General features: G+C 37.1%; 2 protein-coding genes across 2 annotated transcripts; both read right to left on the bottom strand.

Moving 5' to 3' along the window:
* Positions 1-15: 15 nt before the first annotated feature.
* On the bottom strand, positions 16-8,835 carry LOC109033532 (cathepsin L-like). Its single transcript, XM_072303424.1, has 7 exons — positions 6,694-8,835; positions 5,773-5,927; positions 5,000-5,096; positions 3,543-3,808; positions 2,451-2,544; positions 1,430-1,509; positions 16-785 (listed from the first exon to the last, which is right to left on the bottom strand). The coding sequence occupies exons 1-7, from the start codon at positions 7,511-7,513 to the stop codon at positions 711-713; spliced, it is 1,587 nt and encodes a 528-aa protein (XP_072159525.1). The 5' UTR covers positions 7,514-8,835; the 3' UTR covers positions 16-710.
* Positions 8,836-9,651: 816 nt separating this feature from the next.
* Positions 9,652-18,784, bottom strand: LOC109035309 (cathepsin W). Its single transcript, XM_072303216.1, has 7 exons — positions 17,302-18,784; positions 16,375-16,529; positions 15,428-15,524; positions 13,396-13,661; positions 11,840-11,933; positions 10,195-10,280; positions 9,652-9,842 (listed from the first exon to the last, which is right to left on the bottom strand). The coding sequence occupies exons 1-7, from the start codon at positions 18,068-18,070 to the stop codon at positions 9,768-9,770; spliced, it is 1,542 nt and encodes a 513-aa protein (XP_072159317.1). The 5' UTR covers positions 18,071-18,784; the 3' UTR covers positions 9,652-9,767.
* Positions 18,785-19,477: the final 693 nt, after the last annotated feature.

Raw genomic sequence — 19,477 nt, 5'->3', positions numbered from 1 at the left:
AATTTAAATAGGTTAGTTTTAGGAAAACCGCACTAAGTTTTATGGGAACCTGCAGGAGGATACGTGTAAATAATTTAAAACAGTATAATATATTTAAATAAGTAAGAATAAGTTTGAATTACCATGTATGAATGTACACGTAGAAGAGCATGTCATTTTTAAAAGTCATCGGATGTATCTTTTAATTGTAGGCTGAAGCTCTCTATTATCGTTGTTTTTTAAGTTATCACAGCGATTTTTTATGTTTGAAGTCCGAAATTTGGCATTAATTTTATATAAAAGGCCCCTTATTACAAAAATTACCTTCTAATTTTTCTAACCTTTCATTTAAGTCTCCAGGAAAATGCTAATGTATATCGCCTGTGCATGCGTACTTTTGGTCGAGTAATCCAAAAAGCGTTTGGTATTTTATGAACGGCCCCTTGTAACAAAAATGACTTATCTAATTTTTCTAGCCTTGCATTTAAGTCTCTGGCAAAATGCCAACCATTTTTAGCCTTTTACTTCTATGGTGAATCGTATTTCTCGCTCTTAAATAAAATCATCTTGGCTCACCTTTTAATGTTGCAGGATTAGGATTTTGAGGAAGTAAATAAAGTGGAATTAAAACTATTTACTACAAATATTGTTTAAAAATATCAGCTGAAACATAATATTATTTCAAAATTTTCCATTCAAGTGACGATTGGAGGCTGTTGCATAATCTCGGGTCATGTTAGGGTCGGTGCCGTGACAAAATTTGACACACCGATTTGATTGTCACCCCTGTATAGCCGGAAAAACCCCTGCAATCGACATACACTTGTTTTAAAAGCTTGATCACAAATACATTCTATGTAACTCCTTTTTCAGGAGGTGTCAACAAAAACAATGATATAGATGTACGAAGGCAAAATAAGAATTTCTTCCATCCTCTTCAAATAATGTTAGTTTTGATGAAAAATTCTTATAAGAAAGGCATATTTTGAGAGTCGATTTAAAAAAAAATTGGTCTGTAAAAGTAACAATATGCGGTCATTTTTGAATGCAGCACCAAAAACACCGAATGAGGCTTGCAACTTTTGAACTTTTATGAGCAAAATTGAATCCTCTTTTTGGCACGCTAAATAAACGGATATGATTTTCATTCGGTAAATTATTGCTAAATTTTGTCACTTGACTGATGAGACAATTGCCCTAAAAAGCGGGAAACAAATCCTAGGCGTTCCATGTAAACAAAACGAAAATCAGGGAAGTTTTCAGTTTGAAATACTCAACATTTCCCGGTAAAAATGCAAATGTGGGTGAAATTTGGCAGCATTGAAATGTTGTTACGTTCTTTCGTGAGGGAAAAAAAAAGTTCTTGACACGCTGTTTTCAAACGACCAAGACATTTTTGGTAGACGGGTTTGCACTTTGTGATAAAAATATATGATATATTTTTACTCACTTCTTCACCCCACCACGAACCCCAAAAGTTTTTACCAATCCAATATGGCACCGGGTGAATTTTTTTTCCTTTCAGCTTGGCTGCAAAAAATAAAATAAAGACAAACACAGTTTTATAAATTATATTATCATTGTGTGTGTCGCGCAAATACCGGATGCACGGACGGTCTTGTTAAAATTAAACTTATGAAGCTAAGAGGGGAACAAATTAGAGTATTTAACCCATTCCCTGAAGTTGAAAGTAAGTATGAATGCACACCGCTGGTATACTTTTCAATAGAATAGAATGTACGTCGTCTTGCTTTTCCCGAGACAACATCCAAATAAATATTTCTGTATGTAAGTGCGCGTCTGAAACCAATTAGGTCTGAAATGTGCCAAACAAATTTTCTTAATTATTCTGTACAGATTTCTACGTCGGCCTCACAATACGGTAGTATTCTCGGGTCTAGGGACCGTATCATAGGTTCTTGTAATTAGCTCGAGGTCAGTTGTATGAATCGAGGTTATACGGCTCCTCGAACCAAAAATGCACGCAGTAACATTAACCAAATGATACGGCCGGTATAGAACACCGTAATTTGATGGTAAAAGTGCGAAATCACTTATCTGTGCTTCCGACGTTGCATACTTCCTGATATAGTTGATTTTTTAGTTCTTTTTGAGAATATTCAGAAAAATGTTCAAGCTATATAATTGACCTGTTTCTCCTCGGAAAAATGAATTAGGAGCAGCGATTTTGAAGCACAATAATGGAGGTATGTGGTTTTGCACTTTTGCAGTCGAATTGCTGTTGAAATGACCGAACTTTTTTTCTTAGTGTACAAACTTAATACCATCTCATGACTATATCCCCCCCCCCCTGTTACCTATGACGAAAGTACAGGGGATCGTTGAATGTCACTGTCATTTATGGCCACAGTTCTGCAATGCCTTAATCACTACACTATTGAGGCTAATATCTTATTGAAATTTTTTCTTGCAGTTGTTATTATATTGTGTAAATTTTTTCTAAATCTTACTGAGCAGTCCGTAACCGTATAAATTCACAACGTAGTTTTGCACTCTTGGATCGCAAATTTCATGATAGCAACGAATTATGCCTTTTTTATAGAACTGAAACAGACACAAATAATGTGATTCTCATTAATATATTTATGTGTGTGTCCTGCATGTTACAATCAATTTTGTTGTTCATGCATTGTCGAGAAAGTAGATCGTTCTCAAGCATCGATGTATACCGCTCGATTTTGAGGTTTCGGAGGCAATAAGTTTCTTTACAATTTTGGAACGAATAGTGTCTAATGAAATATCTATAATAAAATAAATAATTCAATAAAAGCAATTTTTGCATTTTTAAGGAATTACCTTGTGCTGCCAAAATTACTGCAATATTAATTTAATACCAGGAATGTTTTGAAATTCACCATGTCACTGAGCAGAGGCAAACTTTTTCTATTTGACTGCATTTGAAATTAGGAACTACAATTTCTAGATCAGTTTAGAAACAACGTATGTTCCATCAGTTTCTTTATGCAAATAAGTTTTTTTACCGATGTGTCAGAAAATTATAGTTCCTAACTGCAAAATGGAGTTCAATTATTCAAGGACGTATACTGATAACCTGAATTCCTTGAAATAAGGATCTCCCTAGATAGTTGCAGACAAAAACCAACTCATTACATGCAACTAATTCCTGCTACAGTAGAATTTCACTCCAACAGCATGATAGATAGTAAAAACAACATTCATACTTGCAAAATGGATAATTTCGGAAACGCTTTTGAATCTCATGGTAAGATATTTGCTTTCCACTGTCAGATTCGATGAAAAATTACATTTAACTGAGTTTAAAAAAAGAGCATATCCTAAGTACCATCCATGAGGATGGACATAAGGCATTTTTTCGCCCTCTTTTTTTCTTGAGTGATAGGTGCTCTCTACGGAAGCCCCTTAACACACGGCACTGATACTAACTTAAACTCCAACAAAGATTCTGATTATTTAAAATTCGAACTTGCAGGATAAAAAAAAACAATGCTTGTTAATAGCGATGGTACAAACTACACCTGGAAAAATAGTAAAATATTTCAAAACAGCCCTTGATAATGTACTTGCAATGGTCCAATGTTGATGCGCGCGATCACCGGACCATAGCTGTAGATATAGTTCCGCATTTTCTCCTCGTCAGGCATAATATACTTGAAGCCCTTTTGAATTTCAACGTCGGCCATTGACGGATTGTAGTGACATTTCTCTTGGTAACCCATATATGGGTAATTGCTCTCTTCCGTTAAACCTGCTCTGTACACGTACTGATACGCATTTATGACGCTCCCACCACGACAGCCCATTGATTTTCGATCACAGTCTATAATTTCTGCAAGTAAAAAATATAATACAAAGTTGATACATAATGACGGACGGTGTAGGTCGGCAATCATATAACTCGTTTCCAGTGTCTGAAATTTTCCGCCTCTATGTCATTTTTTTAAAGGAGAACAAAGTGACATCATTCCTTGAAGTTTTGCAGAATTTTCTTCGCACAGAGAAGAAAAATCACAGAAATTTTAAGAATTGCCGTTGAGTAGTTTTCCGTTCAAAAAATGAAGTATGACAGGAAGTCTGCGACGTCGCAAACCGAGTCATGTGATTGCCAACTCACACCGTCGATATTTCTGGGATTATTTTGTACGGTGAAATTTTTCTCTGAATGTCCATATTTTTTGCTCTTTCTCCATTTATGATTATATGTTAAGCTGTGCTGCATTTCGCTTTGATCCGATACCATCCTCAGTCTCCATAAATGAGTCATTGCTTTCAAAAAGGGTGGAAGTCCATTTTTCAATTTTTTTTTTTTTTAATTTTTTGAAGTCTCTGTTTTCCTTATCATATTACTCGAGCAAACAGCGGTAGACCACCTCATGGAACGTGCGTAACAGACGCACAGTAACGCGAATGTCACGTAAAAGGAGTATCAAAAATGCCAAAAACCTAGAAAGAAAAATTGGACTTCCGCTCTTTTTAAGAGTATTTATTCACATGCAAAAAGGGGTCCTATCCTTATACAATGCTAGTGTGTGGAAAAAAGTTATATAATGAAAAATGGTATCATTACTGCTCTTTCAGAGTTGGCTCCCGTTAAAATTCAAGTTAAAGATAAAGAATTTTGGCTCAGTACGATACATGCGTTTTATCAACAAAACACTAGTTGGTAAATTAATAGTAGCTCTCTTCAATACGAGTCGTGTGATAATGAGCTGGCGCTCTCTGTGCTAAGAGAGAGTAACTTTATCCGCTCCTCAAAGTTCGTCTGAAACTCGCTCGAGAGCGTTGGATGTAGCTGTCACTTCATGCCAGTGAAATCATTCACTCAAAAACATACATACCATGATACAGGTAGTACCATTTCATATTAGCCACTGTGAGAGTCAGCTTGATTTTTTCTATCTTTGAGAAGGGCATTCGAGATAGGCTAGCAAACCCACTACTAACGATCGTTAATGTACATTTTTTTCAGGTTTTTCAAGCCTCGATCATTATTACACTGTGGAAAAAATAAAATACCAACGTTGATCGGAAAAGTTTTTTTGCTGGCCGGTCCGAATAGCATGTAACGTTTCAATATTCTCAACCACAGTGTAAGCCCAAGCAGCGGGACAACTCCTCTGGAAAAAAGAACAGTTCTGGAAATGGAATACAGTACGAGTATTATCACTAAAAAGCACCATGGCTTTCCAGACCGACACAAAACCCTTGCAGTGAAATCACCCTTAGTGTACCTTCATAATCGCAACATAATGCATTCACATGCAGAACAAAATAAGACTTTATGATGAATTCAGAAAGACAATAATAACCAAGTACCTTTCGATTTTTGAAGTGGTTCGAGACATCATGTGGCTTGTTTCATTCGAAGTTTGCAACACTTTCTTGATGAAATCACGTTTGATTATCGTTTATCGTCGCTTGACTGACATAAGGGCGTAACTACATATTTAAATGAGCCCGGAAAAACATTGAATTGTATGGAGGATAGGGTTCATTGCAGAGTGTAGTTACACCGTTATGACAGGTAGGCAACGTTTATGCGTCTTCACCTACGATCAAGATCGGAGTACGGAATTGAACTTAAAACAATAGTTCTATCTCACCACCTCATTTTTTTATCGTGATTTCCTCCTGATAAAATACGACAATACCATTTTTTGTTGCAAAAAATGGCGCTGGAAAGTGAGTGACTTTCTTTTTCTTCGAGTAAACTATTTTTTTTTTTCATTTTTTCTTAGAATTATTCAAACTGAGACTACTACAGGAGTATGGGTAGAATATGTTGAAACTCACATAATCTTTAGGGGTAGTCACGACACGGAATATGTAGCGCCAATCAAAATAGTCGGGTACGTAGCCCGAGATAGGGCTAATCTCTTCATTTATGTACTCATTTGTATCGTCAGCAGTTGAGTTGTAAGCGCCAAATATTTGAGCGAATTCTTCAACTGTAAGTATTAATGACAATAACAGAAAATTGGTGTAAAATCATATATAATACATTTAAAAGATGCACAGGATTATTGCATTCTTCAAAAATGTTACTATATAGGAATTTCCAAATTTGGAGACCAGCTTTGTCTGCGGAATAGGTCTTGAACTACTTAAACGCTTTTAATTAAGAGAAAATGATCGCTCCATTGTCCATTTTTGTTGAAAATTATCTTCTAATGGCATCAGTTTTTCCTCAATAGGGGTTACTCTCTGCAGGTCTATAACTATTGAAAAGCTGTTTTAACATTACTTACAAGTACGAGCATCCCATTAATGAAATCTGGTTTTGTCGTCGAACTATCGGTAGCCTCTGACAGCTGACTTTCAATGGGACCACATTTTGCAATGAGGAACCACAATTTGTGATTTATTTTAGAAACAGCTTATTTACCATTCGTTTTCCTATGCACATAAGTGTTTTTACAAATGAGCCAGAGAATATGGTTCCTAATTGTAAAATGTATTTCAATTATTCCTGATGGAGAAGAATGTTGCGTGATATAAAGGAATCCGATCGGTCGCGGAATGTGACGTATCAAATGTCAGAGGTTCCACCTAAAAATGACCATTTTGGAATTTTGAAATTTGGAGCATTTTTTTTGCAGCATTGGTGCGGCCCAAAACCGCGGGAAAATTCATGTGCCATCGGGAGATGAGCTTAGTTTTCTCTATCTATGCGATAAAAAACAAACTGTGCAAATGACCCGTTGAACTACTTACCAGTTCTATCGGAGTACTGCGACAAACCGTAAATTGCAGTCCCTGTCTCTCTCCTGTTAAGCGAGGCGATGACTTGAAGATTGTTCACAAAAACTCCCATGCGCTGAAACAGTTCTTTAGGCTCGTAACTTTTATTGTAGAAAATCCGGAACATCTCGAACCGTTCCCATAAAGCACCGCCCGGTCTCAGCGGTTGATTCAATAGTTTATGGATCCAATACTCGATGAAACCCATTCGTAGATCTTCCTTGTTCCACAGCATTGAAATCACATCTCCAGTCTTATTCTGCCTCGTTGTCTTATTGTGGAACCACAGCCGTCCACGCAAGTCCAAACCTATTCCGACGTAGCTGATATTGCTGAGAAAGTCAAATATTCGATGTCGCAACCGGATTCGTGACGTAACAAAATTATCGAGTTTTTGAGCGAGGAAATCCTTAGGCTTGAGATCCTTTATAGCAGATACGGTGAAATTTATTAACTGCCAGCTCATGATCCATTTCTTTGACTGCTTCACGAATCGATTTTTGTACCCCCGATAGAAATCCACGAGCTCTTTTGTAAAGAACCAGTCATAAAGTTTTAAAAGTCGAGTATACAGCAGGTACAAGTAATAAGTTATTGAGAATGGACCTATTGGTATGGTGAGGAAAAGTCCCAGTGGGTTAGCGGGCATACAAAGGTATGTGTCATCTGACGTATCGTCTTCTTCCTTGTCCTCGTATTCGTGAGGAAATTTGGCAACAAGCTCAGATTGAAATTGCACTCTTTCCTGCTTAATATTTCCAGCCCTTTGATTGGGATGCATAGCAAGGGGCATCTTGGAATCAGCCAGGATCGGGATCTAGAAGTCCAAGATGTAATTCAGAGAGATACTTACATAGTTATTCGTTGAACATTTAATTTTTTTAAAACAAAAAAGAAAACTAAAAAAGATTGAAATTGAAACATTGCATTATTACGAGGAAAGTACACGATCTAAGAGTAGATAGTCTACTTTACCACTGAAAGAAGGTATCTCTATATAAAAAAAACAACGCCACTGCTGGCAAAGTGGATGTAGTCCAACCCAGCAACTAAGCAGTCGCAACTCTTAGATAGGAGCTGCTGTGATACGTAGCTAGCGCATCTTGAGTTGCAAGATTGGTATTGCTTCCTTAAATGTATTGCCTGGTGTTCAACTTTGGATCAAAACGTCAGAATATTGCTAAAATAATTTTAAAATGTATCAATAAGATAAAACTTTTGCCCATGCCATTGACAGTATCGAAACATTTTAGAATTGTTTTTAAAACATTTCCGACAAATATGTATTGGAGATGTTCCAGTGCCACCTTCAGGAAAGGCGTTGAAAATTGGCGAGAAATGTTTCATCTGTCCTCATGGAGTTCGAAAGAAAAACTCGATTAGGAAACTTTTCAAATACGCGTCTGATACATACCACCCTGTACATGTTACCACTTTTTTTACCCATTTTTCTTACACCTGCTCTCTAAAATGTATCTCCTCGTGCCCCAGTTTCCTCAGTATCAGATTCAAATTTTCTGACACATACGGACAAACACTAATGTTAATTGGCTTAAGACTCAACACCCCGAATTTCTTTTGTTTTTATCAATGGGGTGTGTGTATGTATGATGAATGGTTGTCTTTTTTTGTTCAAAATTCGAAGCGATTTGTCAGACTTGTTCTTTGAAATTTTCACACTTGAACGTCTTAAGTATTTTTCCAAAAGAAAATAAGAAATAAGAAATCGAAACTTGGGAAGAATTTTTAAAGTAGGTTAAAGGAAATCCTACAAATTATTCTCAAATACCTCAATTTTCTGCGATTTAGAAAATTGGCAAAGTTTGGCACGTGTGAACAATCAATACATTTTTCAAAAAATAAACAAAGTCGCGATAAAAATTAGTAATTGTTTACCTCATCGGTGCAATAAGTAATGTTTGAATTATGATGTGAGAGAAACGAGTGAAACGTCCTCGGTCAGTATCGTATACGGCAAACAACGAAAAAATTTCATTATAGCGCCTGGATACAACTATTCGGGCTCCACGGATGTCCGTGTTGCATATGCACCGAAGTGAAGGCGTTTTGACTAGCCCTGCACTCCCCGCAAATCGCGATGAAGACAGGGCCCAAAGCAGGGGCGTGGCGTGCTTTGCGATATATAGATTGATCCGTCATTTAAACTAATGTGAAAGGATCGATAGAATGTGTGTTCGCAACGAACGCCTTAGTAATCGATTCCTCACCATAGCTTCAAATGGGTAATTGTCGATAATCGATCATTCACGCTTCGTCGCTAGCCCAAAGTAAGTGGGAAAATAACTTTGCATTATTGATTGATTTAATCTCATCAAATCGGAACCGCAATAGACCGTTTTTATAAGAAACTAATCAAAAATATTCAAAAGGAGTCATCCTAAAACTCCGCGCATAAAATTCCAGGTGAAGTATTGACAGAAATCGTGTACATGGTTCTGCTTAGATTTTTCTTTCTTTTGGTATGTACTTACAAACATACTCACTAAACTTTTGTCATTTCCCCGGGCCTTTTCAGTTGCTCGTGACAGTGAATATAAAGAAAGCTAAAGAAAATTTCTACTTTCAAAATTTTAAGGTATAAAACGCCCAAAAGCCTCATCAGGATAGTGCCGGAATATGGGCCTTTAAGTAAGGGTAAAAGCGTGTCAGAAAATAACGCCTTCGAAATTTAAATACGCAAACAGTAATTTTTCCAACTCAATATTTACTTTACCCTTGACCCCTCTTTCCCTACGTACGTCTCCCTATATTTGTATCCCTCAACATTGTTCTCTTTTTTTCTCACCAACTATTCATCACATTATGACTAATCGGAATTCTCTAATTTCCTTGTGAGTCAGTTCTTTTTAACGATATAATCATGAAATTTGAATGAAAGTCTCGTCAAGCTGATATATTTTTCAAATTTTGGTGTGATATTTACATGTCTGTATTGAGAGCTTACTCCCTGAAAAATGTGTTCTTACAGCATTTTAAAAATTGCAAATTTTGTGATGTCAAATTCCGTTAGGTAAGGTCAAAAAACGTTAAGTGAGGGCCGGTGCAGTAACGAAGTTTGACACTCCAATTTGGTTTTCACCTCTGTACAGCCGGAAAAATCCCTGTAATAGAGAGAAATTAAAAATGAATTTACGAGCCAGTAAATGAAACAATAATATGGGTAGGACGTATACTCCATAAGTGTCTTTATTTTTCTTGATGAAACACTGAAAAGGCATTCCTGTTCTCTTGGCCAATGACTAAGGAGATCTCAAAAGGGAAAATACGAAGAATACATATTGGAAAAAATTCTAATCTCTAAAAGAAACAGAATAATAGGTCATATATAACCGCTATGTGCGAGAAATTGCCAAGATTGGCCATTGCCAAGAATTGCGAAGTGCTTTCGACTATTCAAAAAATTTGTGAAAGAAACTTTAGACTTTTCACTTCAAATAATTATGTATAACTCACCTTCTCACCCCACTCAGAGCTCCAATAATTTTTTCCAGTCCAATAAGGCATAGGGTCAGAATTATTTCTCTTCATTGCTTGTGCGGCTGTAAGAAAGAAGAACCCTTATAAATACTTTATTTGGAACATTATCATTGCAGAATAATCCCTGAATTACCCACGACAATATAATATTTTTTGCACTTATTTTTCAACCTTATACGGCAGAATCTACACGCAAATTGATCAAATTACTCAATTTTCAAACTTATTATGTTATATTTCTACCTTCCGAGAATGACCTTCACAGATTTTGCGGTTATGCTGAAAAGAGCCATGTGTCAATGAATTCAATAGAGTAGAACTATCTACATAAGATTTGGGCGCTTCATTATTCCTTTTGATTTCCTTCCTTTGCAAACATATTTCTCAGCGTAAATACGCCCAATCACCCTCATTTATAACTGAATGAATGAATTCTTTATTACCAAATAAATTTACAATGGACCACTAGACAAGGTACGAATTTCAGCATTCTGATACATGTTTCTTCACCAAAATTTCACGTAAAACACGATACGCACAACGAAAATTACCGAAATTAACTCCTTACTAAGACATTTAATGATTCTTGATGCGTGAATTCAAACCACCCGCTCATAAAAACTCAATGCTCTACGTGATTCACATCGCGCGCTAAACGTTATCATAAACGTCTCAGCGATATAAAATTCTGGCGACCTCAGTCTTGACGCTTTGGCTCAGCTATGACAAATTGCTTATCGTTTAAAAAACACATGGCGGGAAATGAACATTGCTCGGTTGAGAAGCTTGCTGAAACCATTGTAGTGCGCGATTTGACTCACGTAGAGCTTTGAGTTTCTTGTGAGCGGCCAGTTCAAATTCCTCGTAACTGATGTGAAATAAAAACGTTAATATCTTCGCTAAAAGTTGATTTCAGAAACTTTTGTTGCAAAAATCGTGTTCTACGTGAAATTTTGGTTCAGAGACATGTATTAGAATGCTAAAATTCGTACCCTGTCTAGTGGTCCATTGAACATGATAGGTCAGATAATGAAACTTAATAACAACTACTGGTGATTTAAACCAGTATCAGTCTGTTTTTGAATATTACAAAATGTTGAATTTAACTGTTGTACACGTTTAGACTTGCTCGGAAAATTTGAGCCTACATGATACCTATCTTGAGGAGCCAAAACCGATGCAGCGAGATTACTTCCGATTGGCAGATCAGTTACACACATCAATAGGGGAAAAAAGACTCCCTCTGTTGCAGAGCGCCATCGGTGGCGTGGCGTGCTTTGCGATGTATCGATTGATCGGCCATTCAAACCTATATAAAAGTATCGATAAACAGGGTGTTCGCAGCAAACACCTGAATAATCGATTATTTACCACAGCTTCAAATGGGAAGATATCGATAGATCGCTTAGCACGCCACGCCACTGAGCGCCATAAAGGCGTGTGCGGGGGAAAAAGTCGGAGCAGAAAGAACCACCCGCGATGTTGACTCTTTTAAGGAATTTATAACTGTTAAAAATAATCCAATTAAAATACGCATTTTGAGGTAAAAATAAGTCCAAAACCTAAGAGAGATACTTAGTAAAACCAATTGCTCAGCAAAGTGGGAAAAGAAAAATCTTACTGACGGTCCCGTAACCAATTAAATTCACGACATAGTTTTGCACGTTTGGGTTGCACACTTCGTGATTGCAACGGATTATGCCTTTTTTGTAGAACTGAAACAAAAATTAAAGAGCAAATTGGTTTTTACACGGACAAAACATTGAATAATGATGCCTCATATACATATTTACGAACATTTGTTTAAATGTTATGTATTTCCTCTCATCGCCTCTCTTTAAATCATTGCAATCATGCTCTCTCAATTCACGTAAAGTTAAAAGCTCTCCTAGGCTTCTCCCTAAGCTCTCCCTAAACAAAACTGTCTTGGTTTAAATGCTGTCAAAAAGTGTGGCTTTTGCAAATTTTCAAACGAAAAAGTCTTGGAATTGTTTACTTGCCAACCCCCATACCATGAAGGAGCCCTTTTAGATAATGCAAAACCACATTTGAATTTTAACAACGCTTACGCACACAGGGCCGGATTTACCTACTTGCCGCCCATGGGCCGCTTCTATTTTGCCGCCCCTTCTCATTCGTTTTGAAACATCAATACAAATCATCAAGTGAACGTGCCGGAGGGAGAGGGAGAGGGGTGCATAAGACGCGTTTACTCGTGCTGGACACTTTTTTTGCGAAAGCCCTGTCAACACTACTAGCAAATTTTCATGGAACTTTGCGCGAAAGTCAAGTTCCGTAAACCTATCTCTGTGTGGACAGGGCCCTCCATTCATAAGAAAAAAAATTATGAGAGAACTAACATATATATGGTTAAATAATTTAACTTCCACCGCCGCGCCGCGCTGGCCGTACTGAGTTTGGCGCAATGCTTGAAGTATTCCTACAGTCTTGTAGGCGCTATGTGTTTCTCGCCGACCGCTGCTGAACGCACTGTATTTGACGCAATGCGTGAAGTATTCATGCAGTCTTGTAGGCGCTAATATGTGTTACATGCCGACCACCGCGCCGAGGGCTTCTCCTTTTCATCAATTTTATCTCAAGTCCTCGTCATCATTGCTCTCTGCGCCGCGCCGTTCCAGGCCGAATTGCGTGTTTGGTTTCTCTCTTAACTTGAATAATTAAAGGTGCTGTCTCTTGTATCACAGAATTATGACAAAATTAGAAATTACAATACTATTAGGAAATGAGAGATGTTGTTGCCTTTCCTCGTTTGTAATTTTTTTTCTGAATCCGATTTTTTATACCTATAATTAAAAAAATTGCAAAATTTGCCGCCATATGGGCCGCGGCCCATGTGGCCACCCCCTAAATCCAGCCCTGTACGCATATATGTTTTCTGGATAGTTAATAGCTTAGGAAAAGACAAATCGCAAGTTTAGGAAAACCAAAATCACTGTATAAAGAAAGTTATTTTCAGCTTTAAAAACGAAAATATAATGCAAAATATGACTCAGGGATGTTAAAAAAATATATAATAAAAACCAGGAAATCGGTTTATTGGGCCCTAAACTGATTTGTTGGCTGTTTCAAAGAATGTGATCATTTAGACTTATAATTAGTCTATTTAGCGTGACTCAATAACATGTATTATAAAATAATTACAACTTATTGCTATACTTGCAATGGGCCGATGTTGACTCGTGCCGTGACTGGGCCGTAGCTGTAAATAAAGTTGCGTATTTTTTCCTCGTCCGGTGGTACGTACAGAAAACCCCTTTGAATCTCCACAACGGACATTGATGGGTGGTAATAGCATTTTTCTTGGTAACCTCGATACGTATAATTGTTTCTCCCCGTTAGGCCAGCTTTGTAAATGTATTGATAGGCATTGCTCACACTTCCACCTTTACAACCCTTTGATTTCCGATCACAGTCAATGACCTCTGAAATTTTAATTTCGCAATTCATGATTTTGAGCAGAGGAAAGAAATAAATAGAGGATAGAATTAAAATCATTCAGGGTATCATCAATTAAGACATCATTCTGCCGTGCTAAGGAAGAACACCGTAAGTGCATTCAAGAGTTGTCAAATTTACCAGGATAAAACATGTATTTTAGAGGCAAGTTATGCATATTTCCCTTGGAATTCCCATTTATATTAGATTAAATTGCTATCAAAATTGCCGGAACTTTCTACGAATAATACTCAAAATTGACCCCGTAAATTCGTATCTTACTGGAAGACGTATGGCAATATCTGAAGGCTCATACGGCATTCTACCGTAGCACGATAGCATTTGTGTTCTACCTAAGATTAAACATCTTTAATGACGTGTTGGGAATGAAAATTACTCACCACACCGAGATTTTCAAGAATTTCAGTTTTCCTGAAAATCATTGATCAGTACAAGAGGAAAATTGAATTGGGAAAATAAAGAAGATAAGTACACATTCCAACCAAAGTGGTTTTGAACAAATCTTGAGCTTTTTGAAAATAGCAGCCGTGAATGGAGGCACACAATCCGCTGTGCTGATGATGAATCCAATGGGCCTGTTGCAAACTTTTGCTATATCAAAACTAAGATTTGTTTCTTATAGATAATGCCTCAAAAATCACGATGAGTGCATTGGCAAAGTCTGAAATGCACTCATAACTTCACAATCTGCGTAAGAAATTTGCGGTTTTTTGAGCTTCCCGCTTCAAAAACGATACTACGGCACAGGTGAACATTTTGTTAGAGGAGGCGTTCCATCGTCGGCAATATTCATCATGGCAGACGCCAATTCGCCAGAACACGTGTGATGAGACGAGATAACACCTGAACAAAATTAGACCAGATAACAATCGGCGTGTTTACGTTCATATTTTCCTCGCCCGCCTTGATTGACCCTGAACTCACCTCGAATTACGCGCGGAACTGCGGAAGCGTCGGCCATGATGAACATTGCCGACGATGGAACGACTCCTCTAAAAAAATGTTCACCTGTGCCGTAGTATCGTTTTTGAAGCGGGAAGCTCAAAAAAAACGCAAATATCTTACGCAGATTGTGAAGTTATGAGTGCATTTCAGACTTTGCCGATGCGCCCATCGTGATTTTTGAGGCATCCTCTATAGGAAACAACTCTTATATTTGCTCTAGCAAAAGTTTGCAACAGGCCCATTAGACCCGAAACTCATTCATATTTGCTTTCTGATCGGGCGTTTAGTGTTGCGTCCAACAGCATGACGTCACCTTGGCTATGATCGTATGATCACCAACTTGTGTTTTTGAAAATAGGATTAGATAGACATTACATAATAGGATGAACTTAAAGTTAATTGATCCATCTCCTTAAAAAAAGCGATATACATAATAATACGACCATTTTAAAAACAATTGATTGTTGGAGGTTCCTTTTTCATTCATACAAAGTATGGTTTTTTCAGTTTTACATTACTGAACACTCTCATACCCTGCAGATAGAAGATGCTAAGTTCTGCACGGTTATTTAACCTCTAAGTTCTTTTTTTAAAAAAACCTTCTGCAGAATTGTGCATCTTGCAATTTTTTAGTTACATATATTAAGATGTTAGTAAGCCGCCACCTTTGTTTTGGGAGAAAATGTAATTGAATAAAGGGGGCCTTTGCATTTTTATTTAGGTACTCTAAGTTTAAATAAACATGCATAAGGCATGTGCACGCAGGCTAATAAAGCAGGATACTAACGCTGATCTGAAAATTTTTTCGGCCAGCCATATTTTATAGCATACAGCGTTTCAATATTGTCAACTACAGTGTAAGCCCAAGCAGCAGCACAGTCTCTCTGCAAAAAGGAAACATTTTCTTTCTTCTTAAATCTAGAATGATGGAGAATAATAAAAGAGAACGTTCATGTACTTGATAATATCTCAGAAGAAGTGAATGCCATTCTACCCGTACAATGTGAACCACAGGGTTAATTTCATAAGCACAACCCATGTCGTTCTGTTTCTTCCGATTTTGCTGATTGACTCCGTCTTCCCGGCTTCCGTTTTGAAAGTTGTTCAAACTTTGTTTTTCAATCTCCCAGAAAAATAATCTATCAGATTGAGAAACGGAAACCTTCGGATTGCTGGGCTATTTTATCGGTCAATTATCGTTTTCTCTTAAACTCACACAGACGCCTTTAAGCTAAGGAAAAACGCCGTATGAGCCTTTAGATGAGGCAATACTTCCTCCAATTAAGAGACAAAACCGGTAAATTTGTGAATAATTTTTTTTCAAAATTTTCAGAAATTCTTGTTCGCGATTTTATCTAAAATATCTGAAAATTTCAAAGAGGACCATGCAAAACTTTCCTCACAAACATATGTCATATTCGAAGAACTTTGGCAGCTCTAGAATTCTCATACGGCGTTTTCCCTTAGCACCGCATTACACGAACACGGGCTAAAAATAAAAGAAAATCTAATTGATTTCATTAAGAACGAGATAAACGTATGCGTTCGAAAAAAAAATTGCGATATTGTTTCAAATGAGTTCCTTGTGAAAAATCTAAGAATTCAGTGCGAAAAAAATTTCCAAATTCATTATTGAATTTAGAGCATCCCGCTTCTTAATTAATTAGATATGTTCTAAAACAGTATATAATTTTTAGGTTTTTCTGTGATATTTAATGAGTTCATGAGACTTACGTAATCTTTGGGATCAAATGCAACGCTGTGTATGTTGCGCCAGTCAAAGGAGGTAGGGATTTTGTCCATAACGGGATCGATTTCTCGATTTAAATATGCATTTACATTGTCCGCAGAGGAATTGTAAGCGCCAAATTTTTTAGCGAACTCATCAACTGCAAATATTCATAATATATTAAAACGACGGACTTTAAATCTTATCAACAGCCACGATAAGGAAATATCTATTACTATAAGGTAGCCTAAGATAATATTTTTTGAATACTTACTCGAATCTCATGATTGATTGATTATTCGAGCACTCGTCGAACATCGGATGGCCCGGAGATGATTGTTGTTTCTGGTAAATATCCACTACTTTGATGTCACAAAACTAACTAGCTACGGCTTACATTACTCTCCTCACTGAGTGTCTCCCATTCCGTCGAGTTCGCCTTCAATAACCGTGACGGCAATTTGAGTGGCTTTGGAGCACAAAAGTTGCGCGCAGTGGCTTAGTCATTTTTAAAACTTGAAACCGCGGTTGATCGTAATTAACTCTTCAGATGACGTCACAAAATGTGTGGATACGAAATTTTTCAAATGGGTTCAATTCCCGCAGACTTTGAAAGAGGGTCTTGAGAGTAAAATTAGCCTCAATAAGTGACTGAGAAAATGTAGGTATACTCTCATTTTTCCTGTTGAACATGGAATATTTCGCCCATGTATCACTATGCAAAAGTGATACGTTCAATTAACAACTGAGAGGATGGGTGAAATATTTTTCTCTGTATAAATGTACTAGTTGAATCACTCCAAGTACCTAACTTTTATCCACCTTTCACAATCTTTAAAATTGCAAGTCTCGGTTATTTACAGCATTTCTATTTATTCAAGGTTTTAATTCAATAACTGGTGCCGAATGCTTGTGGTTTAGGAATCACTTACCGGTTAAATCAGAGAATTGTGAAACACCATAGTAAGCAGTCCCTTGCTCTTTATCGTTCAATAACCGGACAAGTCTCAGGTTCTGACTGAAGATCATCATGCGCTGAAAGAATTCAATTGGATCATAGCTTTTATTGTAAAATATTCGGAACATCGAAAAACGATCCCATAAGGCACCTCTCGGCCTCAGGGGCTGGATTGTCAGTTTATGGATCCAGTATTCTACGAAGCTCATGTTCAAGTCATCTTTATTCCAAAGCATCGAAATCACACCCTTGGACCGATTCATCCGTGTCTCCTTGTCATGTTTGTACCACCGTCCGTGGAGGTCCATGCCTATGCCCATGTAAGTCAGGTTGCTGAAAAAATCAAATATGCGATGCCGCTTTCGCATCCGGCTGAAGAAAAAGTTCTCGACAGCCCGCGACCATACGATAAGGATAGCATCCTCGACAACGGATATACTAAAATCAATAAGCTGCCAGCTCCTGAGCCAGCTGACGCCCTGACTCACAAAACGCACCATGTATCCTAGGATGAAATCTGCAAGCTCCTGACTCAGGAGGTTATCGTAGAGTTTTTGGATTCGGGTGTACCAAAAGTAAAGGAAGTAACATTCTGATAAAGGGCCGATGGGTAATAAGAAGAAAGGAGCGAGTTGTGGACACAGGTATACACCGTCTGAGGCATCGTCGTCTTCAACACTTTGATACACGTCGGTGCCTTTGCTCATGAATTTGCCTGTGTGTTGAATTTGCGGTTGCTCCATCTTATCAGCTCTTTTTGTCACATATGTCGCAGGTGAGTTCTCGAGGTTGTTCGAAAAAACTATCTGTAAAAAGTGTAAAATTAGAGGTTCAATGGCAACTAATTCATTACTTATTTCTCCTCAAAAATAGGAGGTGCATAGTGCATAATCAATAGTTTCTATATTATATTATATTCTATTTCTATATATATTAAATTCAATGCTCGGAGTAAAACTAGAATCAGATTGTCGATTTAGAGTTCTTCTTTTCTGGCTCCTCAAATGGAAAGCTGTTAAAAGAGAATTAAGAGAAATGTCAGTGAATTGACAAATAACAAGCATTACTTACAGCAACAATTGTGGTTATATCTCTTATGCATATCACATTGCAGATATTCCCTCGTACTCGCTAAGTTCCTTAAATAAAATCGAATCAATGTTGTACCTCGTACTCAATCGTATTCAATGTCAAACTTCTACTATTAATTGGATTTACGTATGTTACAATTTTCAAATTAGGTCAATATTTAAAAACTTTTTGTCCTATGACTTTCATTCCAAGACCCAGTGTATTGCAGACGGTCTGTTCGAAAACTCTCTTCGAGTGTCACATTGTGCGACAGTGACAAGACATTCCCCCAAAAATGTATACGCTTCTTACCCAATGTGTAACGAATGGTTTATCCAAAAACTTTCTGTCCATGGTCCACCGTAGTGAGGCGAACATGCGGCGAGGCCGTGAAATAAATCTGAGACCAAACTTGTGTAGGATTTCAATTCATACAGCAATCAAGTCTGGCTTACAAGGATTCTTGAAGATAAACCTCGATGGGAATTTTCATTAAAATTATCTCACTTATTATAAATAAAGAGGATTTTTTTTTTTTAAACTAAGAGATAAAGCCGGATTAAAACCTTCAAAATTTCGATATCTTATCTAAGAGGGCAGATGCATCTACGTATCTAATGCAAATTACCGAAGGGTTTAATAAAGTCATAAAAACATAGGGTTGGAATCAATTTTGATCCCTTTGTTCGATTCTTGTATCAACGGGCGTCAAAGGGAATGATCAGTCGTACGCAGCATTCATGAGCACCTAAGTGCCGTAGCGATTGCTCAGGTTTGATGTTTTTTTTTTTTTTTTTTTTAGTTTTTATTGATGATTTTGCCCACTTACAAAGTATTAAGAAATATCGGTTTAACTTATTAGCAATAAACACTAAAGGCTTGATGTAAACAATTCACATTTTATGGCAAAACGATAATTTCATGGTATGATCCTTTTATAAGGAGATTTTATTTGACCTTCAAGAGGAGGTGTTATCAGAAAAAAGAAGCCTCATCAACAATTATTGTAATTTTTTAAATATTGTCCCAATGATTATCACATTTGACCCGTTTCTTTTCGTGGAATCCAAGATAACAGA

The sequence above is a fragment of the Bemisia tabaci genome, chromosome 8, assembly GCF_918797505.1.
Source record: "Bemisia tabaci chromosome 8, PGI_BMITA_v3".
NCBI lineage: Eukaryota > Metazoa > Arthropoda > Insecta > Hemiptera > Aleyrodidae > Bemisia > Bemisia tabaci.
The sequence above is the reverse complement of the archived record's forward strand: the minus strand, read 5'-3'. Positions and strand labels throughout refer to the sequence as shown.